The sequence below is a fragment of the Salvelinus sp. IW2-2015 genome, linkage group LG34 (genome assembly GCF_002910315.2).
Source record: "Salvelinus sp. IW2-2015 linkage group LG34, ASM291031v2, whole genome shotgun sequence".
NCBI lineage: Eukaryota > Metazoa > Chordata > Actinopteri > Salmoniformes > Salmonidae > Salvelinus > Salvelinus sp. IW2-2015.
In genome coordinates this window covers 3,627,410-3,644,438 of record NC_036873.1, presented here as the reverse complement: position 1 = coordinate 3,644,438, position 17,029 = coordinate 3,627,410, and the positions used below count along the sequence as shown (strand labels likewise).

Here is a 17,029-nt window from a genome sequence, read left to right as displayed (position 1 = left end):
ACATTCAACTGTCCTTTTATCTAGCCTAGGCATTTACAAGCCTGTTTCATGAGGGGTATGTGTTTAATTAACCTCCTATAAAAAAGAAGGGTCGTTCCATTTGATTTCAATCACATTTTGACCACAACCCTTTTTGATTTGTATGAAATTTACCATACATATTTGCCCATGGTAGAAGTGGTCAGAAAGTGACTTTTTGGAACTTAAATGCCAAAACAGGCACTCAAGGTTTAACCATTTTGCATAGCATGGGGAAAAAAACATGTTTTTAATAAAAATTGCCATTAACCTTTGTTAATTATTTAAAAACGTGTAAACAGTTTTTTCTGCATATGTTGTAGTTTAGACACAGTTTTGCATAATGAGGTGTTTGTGTTGTGCCCGTCATCGGTTGAGACGCAGCATGCTCTTGAATACAGAGTGGATGTACTAAAATGTGAATAACTGACATTTAAACTGTCAAATGGTACCACAAAGATGATTGGAGGTCATCTTCTATCTCAATGTTTTAGCCCCAATTATTTTTGAAAAAGTAATGTTTTTTTTCACATGGTTGGGTCGAGAGAATTTTTAGGTATCAAAATGAGGTCGGGGCCAACAAAAMGTTTGGGAACCCCTGCTGTATCGTGTGAGAATGTGATCATACCCAGATGTTCAACTGAGGGACTTAGTAACCCCCCCCCCCCACAAAAAAAATCTGACTTTTACCACAAGACACTTCATAACTATATTTCAGATAAATAGTTCCCAGATATCCCCTATGTATATCTCTAGCCACACTGCTGCGATTTCTCTCACTGGACACTCCTATGTCTGATAAGGTTACTTAGGAAGGAGAACCTCTGTCATTGAGCTTCCTCCTGGACCTCTAGCCATTGTTTGGGTGTTGTTGGGATTGTGTGCTCTGTTGTAGGCTAGGTGCCTCATGGTGAATGCCCATCCTGACCCTGTCTGTATTGGTGGGGTAACCCTGAGGTAACCGAGGAAGGCAACGTCCAGGCCCAGTTCTTCTATGAACCCATTCACCAGGCATAAGATGTGACGCCGAAGGAGAAGACAGACTTGCTGCTAGACTACATCCCACCACTCTCTGTGAAGGCTGAAGCCCAGGGTGCCCTGATCTTTCAATCATGGATACTGTAGTGTTTATCATAGAGACCCTCCTGTTCCTATCAGCCCCAGGCCCTGCTCCATCCCTGCACTGAGACTGTGAAGGGTCTGGGCTGCAGACTGGATCCCTGACTGGAGCCTCCGTCTCTCTGATGACCACCAGGACTGAGATTGTTCAGTCCACCTGTCGTGTTGTGGTGAAGTCTCTGTCCTTTGCGGTTGGGTCCTGGTCCCGACTCTGGAAGGAAGAGTGGTGGCTCCTGATTCGGGTCCAGGGTTTGTGACCAACATCTTCAGAGGTCCACTCTCTCCCACCAGTAACACTGGATATCAGCAGGTCTTCAGGGACAGCAGACTGTAAACAAAGTTTATACAGAAAAGCATAAAGGGTTATAAGACATTCTTTGCTGTACATACAGAAGCATGACATGTTATAAAATGTTAACCACAGCCAAGCCCATCTCTAAAACTGTGATTCAAGTACCTAACAATATGGAGCCATTGGAGTTAATTATATAAAAAAATGTCCATATGTTTTGATTCAAGAATTTAAGTATAATGTTTTGATTAGACTGACATAAGGGAAACTCAGTCCCTGTAACGATACAAAAATATCCAAGTCAGTCAGCACAGTGTCAATTTTGTATTTAATTTGATCAAAATGGTCATACACTAACAACTGAAGTACAGTATTTTTATTGCACAAATTAATATGTAAAGTAGAATAACTTCTCACTATGTTAACTCTAGAAATATGTTACCCTCGACCAGTATCTAAAGGGACAAAGTTGCCACTCTTCATCAGTGAAGCATTTTTAGACACCATCACCTTATCATCTACTCTGCCTCATCATACTCATTCTTTCCTCAGTTCTCCTCATCCAGTTCCCTACTACACCCAAAACCAACAGAATTAACTACAAACTAGTACTACATCACTATAGTCAATACATGGGCGGTGTGCATTTTCTGCTGGTGTATCCTGAGGTAGCCCCTCTCTGAGAACCTCTTCCCGCAGTGCGTACAGACGAACAGCCTTTCTCCCGTGTGGACCTTCAGGCGCCTCTTCAGTTGGTGCTGGTGAGAGAACCTCTTCTCACACAAGGGGCAGCCAAACTATTTCTCCCCTGTGTGGATCCTCTGGTGGATCTCCGCCTGTTTACAAAAACTGAAGGCTTTCCCATAGAATGAACACGGGAAGCGCCATCAGTCTCCCTTCTCCTCCTGGAAGAGACAAGTGATACAGATTACACAGACATACACTCCCTCAGGTATGGCCTTTATCTCTTTATCTTGGCCAGGTCGCAGTTGTAAATGAGAACTTCTCAATTAGCCTACCTGGTTAAATAAAGGTGAAATAAATCAAATAAAAATGTACACACAGAAAATAAAAACACTTTCAACGGTGTTTACCCATCCCCACTATGTTTGAGTCCTATATTGTAGTTACAGAATTACTTAATTGTTGTTAAATCCATCATGGTGGACATAAATATGATGTTGTGGGTAAATATAAGTCAGCTATGATGTCAGACAAATCTGACTAAACTATTTGATATGTACAGTAGGTGTTTGTTAGTATGTAGGTATATTTAGTCCTATAATGGTTATGAAGTGCTGTCAGGTGTATGCAGAATAGGTTGAGATCAGATGTGATGTATACTAAAGAGTCTTAATGAGTCTTACAATGTAAAGTCCCATTTTGTGTTTATGAAACATAAGTTAAATACACATTATGAAAACCACAAATACACATGTCAACAAAAAAAGCATGAACTGCATTTATTAACTCATTAAAAATGGGAAAAAATTAAGAAGTTAAATGGAAGTAATGAAATAGGCATTTGTGAACATCATATAGCCTACACAGTACAAACACAATATGTAACAGACTTTTTAGGCTTAAATATCACACAATGTCTGAGTGCAATATTCTACTCAGGAATATTCAACACTGAAATCTGTTACTCTCATTATTTCAAATGCATCTGTGGTTCTTTTCTGCTGACAACCGTTAAATGTATATTTGTCTTTAATGCAGGGTTTGATCTAAACATCAGAAGCTATAGAGTGGAATGGTTTTTCTGCTGGTGTATCTTGAGGTAGCTCCTCTCTGAGAACCTTTTCCCGCAGAGTGTACAGGCGAACGGCCTTTCTCCCGTGTGGACCTTGAGGTGCGTCTTCAGATGGTGCTGGTGGGAGAACTTCTTCTCACACTGGGGGCAGCTGTAGGGTTTCTCACCTGTGTGGACCCTCTGGTGCCTCTTTAGGCTGCCAGACTGGGCGAAGCGCATGTGACACTGGGTACAGCTGTAGGGTTTCTCCCCTGTGTGGATCCTCTGGTGCACCTCCACTGTCTGGGGGCAGCTGAAGCCTTTGTTACAGAACATGCAGAGGAACCGTTTCTCTTTACTATTGCCTGATGTGGCACCCCCTCCCTGAGCCTGGGCTCTAGCCCTGTCGTTTGAGTTCAATACCTGATCGAAAAGGATTTGGCCATACGAATCAGAAGGACCCATCGACATGGACACTGGGTCACGATCCCTGAGTAAAAGGGAGTTAGTTGCGACATTTTGAGTTGTCTCTAAGCTTTCTCTGTATTCTAAGAAATCTCTACCCTGTGAGTGTCCGTCTCCATTGTGACTATCGGCATTCCATGTTTGAGGAACGTCGCCCTCCACTTTCACAGTCACTTCATCTGTGACCAGACCCTCCCCTTTCTTATCTAGGCACCCTTCAGAGTATACACTACTACTGTACTGGTTCCAATCCCCTTTAGACAGATCAGTCTGTGTCTCTAAACCCAAGGGCATGTTGCCAGGTTCCATCTCTGTAGCATAAGAGCAAGACGGATCATCAACGTCAGTGTATAACGCATCACCATCTCCACGGGAATGAACCGTTCTCTGGCTCTGGTGAAATACTGGTAAATACTCTGAGCGAGGAGCAGGAGGACAGCCCAGTGGCCCCACCACCAGTCTCTCTGGGTCTGATCTATGATCAGATCCTGTGTGTAAGAGCCTGTGCGTTACAGTTAAAGTCTTGGTGTCGGTCTCTGATTTGAGGGCGGCGTTCGGCGTTCCACTGACCTCCGTGATGCTGCATTGGGTCCTGGGCTGTGCTGTGGAAGTGGTAAGGTCCTCCGTGGCTACAGGGGGCACTTCAAGCACTCCAGTCTGGATGTCTCTGTTGTGCCGTGGGCCCTCCTCTTCTTCAGTCCGTTCGTGCTTGACTTTAGGACCTCCAGCCTGACACAACAAGAGAGGAGGTTAGGGCTGTGACGATCATGACATTTTGTCAGCCGGTGATTGTCAAGCAAGTAACTGCCAGTCTCACGGTAATTGGCTGTTAATCAACAAACACATTAAGCATCTCCTGGCTTCCGCGCATCGCCTACAAACCACTGATGCAGACCTAATAAATCCATGTAATATAGCCTACACCACAATAAATCCATAATTTATTTTAGACCGGCCTAAAGATACATGATATGAAGAAAATGTAGTCTATTTCAGAAGAATAGAATAGCATACTCTGAGCTGTCCTTATGTTAGGTCCTGATCTGGCTATGCCAAATGGCTGTGGGCTACACCAGTACATTTAGCAGATAAGATTTGCTTAGAATTCCGTGGCATTATTTTATAGTATGAAGAATACAATTGAACATAACTGAATAAAATAGAAAGGATCATTTCAGAGGGAGTGCGCACATGCGGCTATTCTGTGTTGAGCGGTTGAGAAAGAAACAGGTCCTCCTATATGCTTAATTTGAGTTATTTATGCAACTTTAGCTGTGATAAACGTTGGGCTATATGTTTAGATTTTTAAAACATAAGGCTGCATGATGCAACTAATGATGAATTGAAGAGTTGCATGAAAGGCATGAGCTCTGCTCTGTTTCTTGCGCAGGCTGCACACACTTTATCAGTCTCTCATTCACAATTTGACAAACACTTGATAATGCCTCTAATTTCCCGGCAGCATCCCCCTTGTGTGGCCGTAACGCCCCTAACAAAATCCACGCCTTTTGCGGCCAAAGTGGCCGTTGTGCCCTTGGGCTGAATATAATTATCATAATTCCCCTCTCCCGGTTGCCAAACGCCGTGCTCTGAAGCAACTGACTCACATGGATCTCTCATATCACAATTCTTATTAGCCAATGCCTGTCATCTGATTGGGTCCTTCTCACAGACATCTCAGCTCCGAAGTAGTCTACAAGTAGAGATAGACACATCAGGAATGCAACTGTGCGTGTCCTTCTTATCGAATTCAGAGGCACATATTGCAGATGTTTGAAGAACTGTCAGCCAAAAAGATGAGTAGACCTAACGGACAGCAAAAGCACTAGCCTATGTCAATCTACTATCCCCCATTGTACAAAAGTTGACGTATTATATTGGTCAACTTTTCCTTCTGTGTGAGAAAGAAATATTCCAAACATACTCTGGGGACAGTTGTGGGATGCGATTGATTAATACAACCACTCGCACCAAAAAAACATTTTAAAAGCAATGAGGCTGATGCCAACAGATCAGAACATGTAGCTTAAAATGTTGATAAACTATTAGGCTATTTTGTCACATTTTAAGCACAGCAATGCGCAAACGGCAGTAGGAGTGGCTTATAAGCGCAGATGTTCCAAAATGCAATCAATTAGTGGGAAAGCACCATTCTCAAACGTGACCGCAAATGCAATTTATGCATGTAATGCATAAACTCACGCACCACCTACAGTGGGGCAAAAAAGTATTTAGTCAGCCACCAATTGTGCAAGTTCTCCCACTTAAAAAGATGAGAGAGGCCTGTAATTTTCATCATAGGTACACTTCAACTATGACTATAACTATAAAAAAATCCAGAAAATCACATTGTAGGATTTGTAATGAATTTATTTGCAAATTATGGTGGAAAATAAGTATTTGGTCAATAACAAAAGTTTATCTCAATACTTTGTTATATACCTTTTGGTTGGGCAATGACAGAGGTCAAACGTTTTCTGTAAGTATTACAAGGTTTTCACACACTGTTGCTGGTATTTTGGCCATTCCTCCATGCAGATCTCCTCTAGAACAGTGATGTTTTGGGGCTGTTGCTGGGCAACACGGACTTTCAACTCCCTCCAAAGATTTTCTATGGGGTTGAGATCTGGAGACTGGCTAGGCCACTCCAGGACCTTGAAATGCTTCTTACGAAGCCACTCCTTCGTTGCCCGGGCGGTGTGTTTGGGATCATTGTCTGCTGAAAGACCAGCCACGTTTCATCTTCAATGCCCTTGCTGATGGAAAAAGGTTTTCACTCAAAATCTCACGATACATGGCCATTCATTCTTTCCTTTACATGGATCAGTCGTCCTGGTCCTTTGCAGAAAAACAGCCCAAAGCATGATGTTTCCACCATGCTTCACAGTAGGTATGGTGTTCTTTGGATGCAACTCAGATTCTTTGTCCTCCAAACACGACGAGTTTTTACCAAAAAGTTATATTTTGGTTTCATCTGACCATATGACATTCTCCCAATCTTCTTCTGGATCATCCAAATGCTCTCTAGCAAACTTCAGACGGGCCTGGCATGTACTGGCTTAAGCAGGGGGACACGTCTGGCACTGCAGGATTTGAGTCCCTGGCGGCGTAGTGTGTTACTGATGGTAGGCTTTGTTACTTTGGTCCAGCTCTCTGCAGGTCATTCACTAGGTCCCCCGTGTGGTTCTGGGATTTTTGCTCACCGTTCTTGTGATCATTTTGACCCAACGGGTGAGATTTGCGTGGAGCCCCAGATCGAGGAATTATCAGTGGTCTTGTATGTCTTCCATTTCCTAATAATTGCTCCCACAGTTGATTTTCTTCAAACCAAGCTGCTTACCTATTGCAGATTCAGTCTTCCCAGCCTGGTGCAGGTCTACAATTTTGTTTCTGGTGTCCTTTGACAGCTCTTTGGTCTTGGCATAGTGGAGTTTGGAGTGTGACTGTTTTGCTAAGAAATTCATTAAAAATCCTACAATGTGATTTTCCGGATTTTTTTTTCTTCTAATTTTGTCTGTCATAGTTGAAGTGTACCTATGATGAAATTCAGGGCGTCTCTCATCTTTTTAAGTGGGAGAACTTGCACAATTGGTGGCTGACTAAATACTTTTTTGCCCCACTGTATGTATGCCAGTTAGGCTCTACACCGGTTGCAAAGAAGATGAATGTGCTTAATTTTAAGAAGTTATTTAGCCACTTTAGTTGTGATAAACTTTATCAATATATAGGTATATGGGCTAGGCTACATGAGGTGTGTGACTGATTTGAAAAAGTCTGAAAAAAGGCATACTCTGTTTCTTGCCTTACTGCACAAGCTGGGCATCATTCACAAGTGATAATACATAATATTACAAGGCTAATATTGTCATCCATCAGACTATTCTTACTTTAATCATGTCTTTCACATACTAAATAATATACAGTGCATTCGTAAAGTATTCAGACCCCATCACTATTTCTTCACTATTTTCAGGTCTCTCCAGAGATGTTCGATTGGGTTCAAGTCCGGGCTCTAGCTGGGCCACTCAAGGACATTCAAAAACTTGGCCCGAAGCCACTCCTATGTTGTCTTGGTTGTATGCTTCGGGTCGTTGTCCAGCTGAAAGGTGAACCTTCGCCCTAGTCTGAGGTTCTGAGCACTCTGGAGCAGGTTTTCATCAAGGATCTCTGTGTACTTTACTCCATTCATCTTTCCCTTGATCCTGACTAGTCTCCCAGTCCCTGCCGCTGAAAAACATCCGCACAGCATGATGCTGCCACCATGCTTCACCGTAGGGATGGTATTGCCCAGGTGATGAGCAGTGCTTGGTGTCCTCCAGACGTGACACTTGGCATTCAGGGCAAAGAGTTCAATCTTGGTTTCATCAGACGAGAGAATCTTGTTTCTCATGGTCTGAGAGCCCTTTAGGTGCCTTTTGGCAAACTCCAAGCGGGCTGTCATGTGCCTTTTACTGAGGAGTGGCTTCCGTCTGGCCACTCTTCCATAAAGGCCTGATTGGTGGAGTGCTGCGAAGATGGTTGTCTGTCTGGAAGGTTCTCCCATCACAGAGGAACTCTGGAGCTTTGTCAGACCAAGGCCCTTCTCCCCTGGTTGCTCAGTTTGGCCAGGATGCCAGCTCTAGGAAGAGTCTTGGTGGTTCCAAACTTCTTCTATTTAAAAATGATGGAGGCCACTGTATTCTTGGCGACCTTCAATACTGTAAACTTTTTTGGTACCCTTCCCCAGATCTGTGCCTCGACACAATCCCGTCTCTGAGCTCTATTGGCATGGTTTTTGCTCTGACACGCTCTGTCAACTGTGGGACCTTATATAGACAGGAAAGTGCCTTTCCAAATAATGTCCAATCAATTGAATTTACCACAGGTGGACTCCAAGTTGTAGAAACATCTCCAGGATGAACAATGGAAACAGGATGCACCGGAGCTCAATTTTTCGAGTCTCATAGCAAAGGGTCTAAATACTTATGCAAATAAGGTCTCTGTTCTGTATTTTCTTTTTTATAAATGAGCAAAAATATTGAATCTATTTTAGGATAAGGCTGTAACGTAACAATGTGGAAAAGGTGAAGGGGTCTGAATACTTTCCGAATAGACTGTATGTGTGAAATTAGTTTTAGGACCATTTATCATGCACCTGTCTCGGGAACAGGGGCAGGGGGAAAAAATACATGTCATCTATAGCGAATGGAGGACTCTTTTCCTGTGGTTCATTTTCATCTCAGCCAGGTAGGCTATACTCCTGAAGCAATGTGCTTAATATTAGGAAAGTTGAGAAACAAATATAGTAGGCCTAGCCTATAGAAAGCTGATGGGTTCCTTCTCTTATTAATAGAGGCCATCAAATCTCTTTTCTCAAGCAATTGCATAGCCAATTGAAATTTTGCGCAACATGAGCTCTCATGAAGTGTTTGATTTGATTTTAGATTACATTTGCATTGATGTTAGAGGGACAATAGAGTGCTGCGTACCAGACAGTTAGCAAGTTTGGTAAGCTACTAATTACCATCAGCAGCATCAGAGCTAGGAGAAGCCTAGTTTCCGTGACTAAACAGTGTTGTGGATTTTGGCTGCAGTCATGACTCAAGACTGCCGGTGTGGCGGTAATTTGATCACCGTAACAGCCCCACAGATTGTTACCGGTACATCAATTGTATTGGATAACAATGTCGTAAAGAAGTCTTACAAGCTCCCCTATGGCAGATGTACATGTAAGCAAGTGAATAGCTGAGGGGAGCCTTTCTGCAATGAACGGGCCACATTTGATTTACAAAGTAACTGTATATTTTTATGTAACACTATTAAACTAACCTCTATCATGATAACATGCTGGGTTGAGGTTCCACTCCCCTCATCAACAGTGATTGGTTCGTCACCTCTCCATGTATTGTGTCCCGCTGGCTTCACAAAGCTCCTGTGGCCTCCAATGAGATGTCCTTCACCTGAGAAAGTGATTTGGGAAAAAGAGGTGGTTAGGTTAGCTACTGTCAATGCTCAACACTATATTGTACACTAGACTTGGCAAGGGTGTAAGATAACACTCCACATAACCTCTTGATATACTATTCATAGATTTGATTATAATTATGTTCCATGCATCATATGGTTTTCAATGAGTAAATAATGGGAAAAGCAGTAAATCAAGTGTCTTTGTGCTAAGTAATCAGGGGTAGTATTGCATACTATCCATCTGACCTAGACCCAGTTCTGGTTAACCGTATATGTGGTTGACACATCTAGTCACACATTAGAGGGGATCAGGGCGACAGGTCTCACAGCCTCGGCCTTTTGCAAAATGTACCTCTTGCCATTCCTTTGTATCGGTCGAGGATCTTAACAGTACTGGGACGACTGGCGAGGACGCGCTCTCGTGCCACCTTCAGTTCCAGTAGCTGTAGTTTCCTCCGCAATGCCCTGTTTTCTTTCTGGCTTTGAGTTATTTCCAAACGAAACACTGCATAGTCGTCGTCTACGAGTTTACAGATGTCTGCCACGGCTGCATTTGCTAGTACCTCCATGATGGAGGCTATTTGAGTGTGAAAAACCATACAGTTAGCCATTGTTAGCAGCTAGCTAGCGTTATCTTGATAACATCTATCAACCAAGTCTTGTCTTCAACGCGAATTAAACGCTGCCTGGTGTAAGTATATAATGTAGTGCAGTTAAATGAGTCATATTTTGAGTTCCATGGTGTTAAACGTCTAAATTACAACAATAACGCTAACGTGGAAATTGTTCTTGGTCAGTTCACTTCCGTTTACACTGAAGAGAAAGGATCTTATTGGTTGGCATCATAGCTCAAAGGGTGTGGCTAAATGAATAGGGTATGCGCGCTGTTTTTGAATGACGCTACTGCTTATTACATTATGCATCAAAGCTCATGACTTGTTTTAGACTTGTTCAGAATGAACAGTGTTAGAAAGAAAATAAAGAATTACTTTATTACATCTACATAACTGTTCACACTATGCTAACACTTTACAATTTCTGTAAATCTGGTACCCCCACTCAGAATACTTTGGAAAATGTTAAACATTACATTACACACATCTAGACTACTTTCTGTCAAGTTTTTTTTACTCTTTATAAAATACCAGCATCTGATCACTTTATCAGTGAAGTATTTTTACAGATACCATTACACCAACCTTCACCATATAATCTACTCATTCTTTCCTCCGTTCACCTCATCCAGCTCCCTACTACATCCAAAATCAACAGAATGAATTACAAACTTACTAATACTACATTACATATCATTATACATGGGCCGTGTGCATTTTTGAAGGTAGCTCCCCTCTGAGATCCTCTTCCCGCAGTTCTGACAGGTGAACGTCCTCTCTCCCGTGTGAACCTGCAGGTGCCTCTTTAGCTGGTGCTGTTGAGAGAACCTCTTCTCACACTGGGGGCAGCTGTAGAATTTTTCCAGTGTGGACCCTCTGGGGCCGCTTCAGGGTGGAGAAACTGGCCTAGCAGAGGTGGCAGCCGAACGGTTTTACCCCCGTGTGCATCCTCTGATGGATCTTTGAATGAACTGGCGCACTCACATTTTGAGATATATTTTGTATATGCACGGTTTATAAATGAGCCCCCTGGCCAACAGCCTGGAAGGATGGTCCCCTTTAAACCCTCTGTAGATCTTCTAAAATCTCTTACACCCAAAAATATATCTGCTGCAGCCACATCTACAGGTAACTGCTGCCACATCTACAGGTAACTGCTGCCACATCTACAGGTAACTGCTACCACATCTACAGGTAACTGCTGCCACATCTACAGGTAACTGCTGCCACATCTACAGGTAACTGCTGCCACATCTACAGGTAACTGCTGCCACATCTACAGGTAACTGCCAAAATAAAGGGAACGCCAACATAAGTGTCTTAATAGGGCGTTGGGCCACGAGCCAGAACAGCTTTAATGCGCCTTGGCATATATTCTACAAATGTCTGGAAATCTATTTGGAGGGATGCGACATCTATTTATCCACAAGACAGTCCATAATTTGGTGTTTTGTTGATAGTGGTGGAAAAGTCTCAGGCGCCGCTCCAGAATCTCCCATAAGTGTTCAAGTTGGTTGATATCTGGTTACTGAGATGGCCATGGCATATGGTTTACACAATTTTCATGCTCATCAAACCATTCAGTGACCACTCGCACCCTGTGAATGGGGACATTGTCATCCTATGGAGGCATAGCCACGGTAGCCAAAATAATGGCCTACCCAGTATTTTTATACATGACCCTAAGCATGATGGGATGTTAATTGCTTAATTAACTCAGGAACCAAACCTGTGTGGAAGCATCTGCTTTCAATATACTTTGCATCCCTCATTTACTCAATTGTTTCCATTATTTTGGCAGTTAACTGTATTTTCTGGGATTTACACTCCATCAGTGCAGGACAGTTAATAACCGTAGCAATAAATGCAAGATACCCTACTTTACTAAAACTCATCCTCTCTGGTGCTCTCTCTTCAGGCCTATTCACTCACCCTTGGGCTGTCCTCTATTCTCTTCACTGCCTCAGCATAGGACACTTTCTGCACCACTCGAATTCTGTCTATCCCAACACTCTCTGACTATGCCCTCCTGCACATTTCTCACATTGTGGGATCTCCCCTCTAGACATTGCTGCAACGTGTCTGAATCCTTTGCAACTGAAGCACCATAGCGGGTTCGGAACATAGGCCTCACAGAATAGCAAATATGACCTAACCTGACCTTATCAGGTAGAAACTCTGTGTCATAGTTCAAGACAGATAGGGTATTCTCAGTCTTGCCATTGCCACCGGATCTACGTCTCAACAAACGGCAGGCGTCACAAACACCAGAAATATTCATTTTCAGTTGATCCACCTCTACACTCAATGCTACCTGCTCCAGAGAGCAAAGCACGACACAGGTCGATCCTGAGGAGTGTGACACGGAGCGCCCGCTGCCTCTAGGCAAAGGATGCACGAAAGAAAAAGAAAAGCGCAACAATTCTACTTCTCAAAACTTAGAATACAACTTTATTCATCCCCGAGAGGCAATTCGTTCAGGGCTGACGGTGCTTCAGACAGGACAAACACACACACAGTATATTTCTTTTAAAGTAAGAGCCCAAAAAAAAACTAAGGCATCAGTTAAAAGTGCATGGTGCCATTTTAAGTCCATGGTAGCCACAGTTCTTAGTTTAGCCCTGCCATTAATTATCTCCAGAATAGTCCCTAGGTCTTCATTAATTGTCCTGTTAACCAGGCGATTGGCCTCGGGCACAAACAATGCCCTGCGCCTATTGGTGGAACACTTGAGAAAGCACAGGCGACGTCCCAAAGGAGAGCAGATGGAGCTGCGGGTTGAGGACACGGTGCTCTCCTCCACAATGTCATAGGCTTTCCTCCAGACTTCTGAAAGGCAGCCCGGTGATCTTTGAGCAGGTGTTCACAATGGCTTGAAGGCAGTATCTGTTCTTGACAGAGAGGGATGTAAAACAGCATACGAAGGACAACACAGAATGCTCTCGTTGAAAGAACTGTAAAAATGATTGCAATATTGATTTGTGGACACTTAATGAGTTCAGTTTCCTGAGGAAGTATTGTGTCTGCTATTTTGATGATGGTCGTCTGTGTTTTGCTCAAACTTCCGGGTGTTATCAAAGATGGTACCAAGATATTTATACTGGTCCATATTGTCCACCTCCTCTCCATCAATGATCATCAAACTGGCGGGCTTCCTCCTGAAGTCGACAATAATTGTATTTTGTCTTAAAGACATTCAACTCCAGCAGCGTACTGCCACACCAGTCAATGAAGTCCTGGATGGCTGGGCCATGGTCAGGCTCTTGAGAGGAGGGGCTGGAGGACTGAGTTATCGGCAAACTTCATAAAATGGCGGTTGGCGTGGGCACTCAGTCATTGGTGTAGAAAATAAAAAGGAGGGGTGGCACCCTTGTGGTGAACCTGTGCAAGTGAGTAGAGTGTCTGACGTGGCACCATTAGCATAGACTCTCCATAATCCACAAGTTAAGGCTGTAGTCCTTATTGGTTGGCGAATAGTTCAAAGGGTGTGGTTAAATAAAGTTATTTACGCTGTTCTTTGAAATACGGTACTGCTTATTACATTACACATCAAATCTCTTATGATCAGTATCTTTCAAGCTGAGAGCAGACTTGTTTAGAAAGAACAGTGTGTTAGCAAGAATAGAGTAGAAAATAATATAATGACTATTCCATCGACATCACCTCAATAAGGTAAATATTCAACTGTCCTTGTTCTAGCCTAGATGTACTGTCTCTTAAAAACAAGTTAACAAAGTGTTAATGAGGGGGTATGTTGTTAATTACCCTCTTACCCCAAGACACTTCACATGATAACTATAATATGTCAGCTAAAGAATGATTCCCTGACATCCCCTGCGTACATCTGAAGACACACTGCTACGATTTCTCCCCGTTGTGGACACTCCTATGTCTGATAAGCTCTTGTAGTTTAGTCTGCACTTGAAGGGTGTGAACGGTCTGATGCTGCTTCACATAGTTAGCCTCAGTAAAGCGCTTTCCACACGTGGGGCAGACGTACGGCTTGTCGGTGTCCGTCCTAATGCTCGGCCTCCCACGTTGTGACCCAATGACACCAGAGGTAGAAACGGGAGTCACCACCCTCAAGTGGTTAGTCTTTGAGCTCCCTCCTTGACCTCTAGCCATTGTTTGGGTGTTGTTGGGATTGTGTGCTGTGTTATAGGCTAGGTGAACGCCCATCCTGACCTTGTCTGTATTGGTGGTGTAATCATGAGGTAACTGCGGAAGGCTAGACCCAGGTCCAGGCCTTCTATGGACCCAGTCACCAGGCATTAGATGTGACCCTGAAGGAGAAGACAGACTTCCTGTTAGACTCCCACCAGGGGGGTCTCGCACAGCTCTCTGTGAAGAGTGAAGCCCAGGGTGACCTGCTCTGTTAATCATGGATACTGTGGTGTTTGTATCATAGGAACAGGAGGGTCTATCTCTATCAGCCCCAGGCCCTGCTTCATCACTGCACTGAGACCGTGACGAGAAGGGCCTGGGCTGCATACTGGATTGCTGACTGGAGCCTCTGTCTCTCTGATGACCAACAGGACTGAGGTTGTTTAGTCCACCTGTCCACTGGTTGTGTTCTGTGTAGTGGTTGTGGTGGAGTCTCTGTTCCTCACGGTTGGGTTCTGGTTCTGACTCTGGAAGGAAGAGCGACGGCTCCTGATCCATAATCTGGTGCCAGGGTTTGTGACCAGCCGCTTCAGAGGTCCAGTCTCTCCCGCCAGTAACACCGGATATCAGCAAGTCTTCATGGACTGCAGACTGCAAACAAAGATGGTACAGAAAAGCATAAAGGTTTATGTAAGAAACTCTTTGCTTTACACACAAACATGACATTATTATAAAATATTAACCACAGTCAAGCCCATCTCTAACACTGTGATTTAAGTACCTAACAATATGGAGCCATTGGAATCTTTGCAATGATACAAAAATAACCAAGTCAGACAGCACCGAGTGAATTTAGTATTTAATTTAAACAAAATGGCATTACAATCACATTTATTGCACAAACGATACGTGACAAGAATAACTTCTCACTATGGTAACACTATACCTTTTCTGTAAATCTGGTACCCTCGCTTGGATAAAATGAATTTTAGAATACTTTGGAAAAGGTTCAATACAACATTACACACAGCTTCACAACTTAATGTCAAGTAAACATGAAGTAAGGCACAATTGCTCATATTGAGGTATATACAGTACCAGTCAAACGTTTGGACACCTACTCATTCCAGGGTTTTTATTTTATTTTTAGTATTTTCTACATTGTCGAACAATAGTGAAGACATCAAGGCAAAAGGTGGCTACTTCGAAGAATCTCAAACATAAAATATATAGTTGATGTCTTCACTATTATTCTACAATGTAAAAAGAAAAACCCTGTAATGAGTAGGTGTCTAAACTTTTGACTGGTACTGTATATACCTCAATATGTGCAATTCAATGTTATTTACATATTTGTATTATTACATTTTTTGGGGGGTCAGTCTGTTATGTCTGGAGTATTTATCCTGTCTTATCCGGTGTCCTGTGTGAATTGAAGTATGCTCCCTCTAATTCTCCTCTCGGAGGACCTGAGCCCTAGGACCATGCCTCAGGACTACCTGGCCTGATGACTCCTTGCTGTCCCCAGTCCACCTGGTCATGCTGCTGCTCCAGTTTCAACTGTTCTGCCTGCGGCTATGAAACCTGGACCTGTTCACCTGACGTGCTACCTTGTCCCGACATTTACTCCTGAGGTGCTGACCTGTTGCACCCGCTACAACCACTGATTATTATTATTTGAATCTGCTGGTCATCTATGAACGTTTGAACATCTTTGGCCGTGTACTGTTATAATCTCCACCCGGCACAGCCAGAAGAGGACTGGCCACCCCGCAGAGCCTGGTTCCTCTCTAGGTTTCTTCCTAGGTTCCTGCCTTTCTAGGGAGTTTTTCCAAGCACCGTGCTTCTACATCTGCATTGCTTGCTGTTTGGGTTTTAGGCTGGGTTTCTGTATAGCACTTTGTGACATTGGCTGATGTAAAAAGGGCTTTATAAATAAATGTGATTGATTGACTAAGAGCATTCAAGTCAAATCAAATGTTATTGGTCACAGCAGATGTTAATGCGTTAGCAGATGTTAATGCGGAGTGTAGCAAAATGCTTGTAGCTAAGTCAACAGGAGCCATGCTGACTGACAAGTGCCGTGGATTGGTACAGCTCGGCTCAGTCCCAAATTGTGTGTTATTATTTGGCTAAATTATCATCCGTAGTTGCCTACAGCCACAGCAGTCTTAACAAATGGACTGTTACCTTGTTGCAACAGTAAGGTGTTAAAACATTTAAACTCCCTTTGAACTGTGACATTTCCTGACAACTTGTTCTCTTTCTCTCGCCCCCCCCCCCCCCCCTCAGGAGACAGGTCGGTGTTGACCTTTTTACCAATATCTATGGATTGTACAAGGATTGTACATTGGGACTTCCACTCCATACTTAATCTAATTCCATCTCCTGTATCGTTCTGCCCTCTCTATAGATTATGCTGCTGCCCCACTGTAAGAACCTGGAGATCTTCACTGAGGGAGGTGACGTGGCCACAAACAGTGCCTGGGACTCGTTCCAGTGCTACCGCTGTCTGGAGAACAGCCAGGGGGTGGTCAAGACATCCGGCACAACTTCATCTTCAGTGTGTCAGCTCTGCTGCACCTGGGAGCTAAAGGTATGGCACCGCACTCCCAACAGTCATGTACGCTTAAACATACTTGTATGCTAATTTACATGTTTCTTAAAGCGACCAACAGCAGTTGAAACAATAACAAAGCGTACTCCCCACCACTGTTTCTGTGAACCACTCTCAAA

General features: G+C 43.4%; 2 protein-coding genes across 2 annotated transcripts in view; one reads left to right on the top strand and one right to left on the bottom strand.

Moving 5' to 3' along the window:
• Positions 1-17,029, top strand: part of LOC111958400 (uncharacterized) — a 345,226-nt gene that overhangs the window by 146,053 nt on the left and 182,144 nt on the right. The gene's annotated exons all lie outside the window — the stretch shown is intronic.
• The window catches only part of LOC111958443 (uncharacterized), a 126,857-nt gene that overhangs the window by 12,573 nt on the left and 97,255 nt on the right, over positions 1-17,029 (bottom strand). Inside the window, exons 26-28 of the mRNA XM_023979702.2 lie at positions 9,438-9,568; positions 3,175-4,358; positions 1,295-1,433 (exon numbers count right to left, since the gene is read on the bottom strand). Of these exons, the coding sequence (XP_023835470.2) occupies positions 1,295-1,433; positions 3,175-4,358; positions 9,438-9,568 (1,454 nt within the window). The remainder of the gene's footprint in view (positions 1-1,294; positions 1,434-3,174; positions 4,359-9,437; positions 9,569-17,029) is intronic.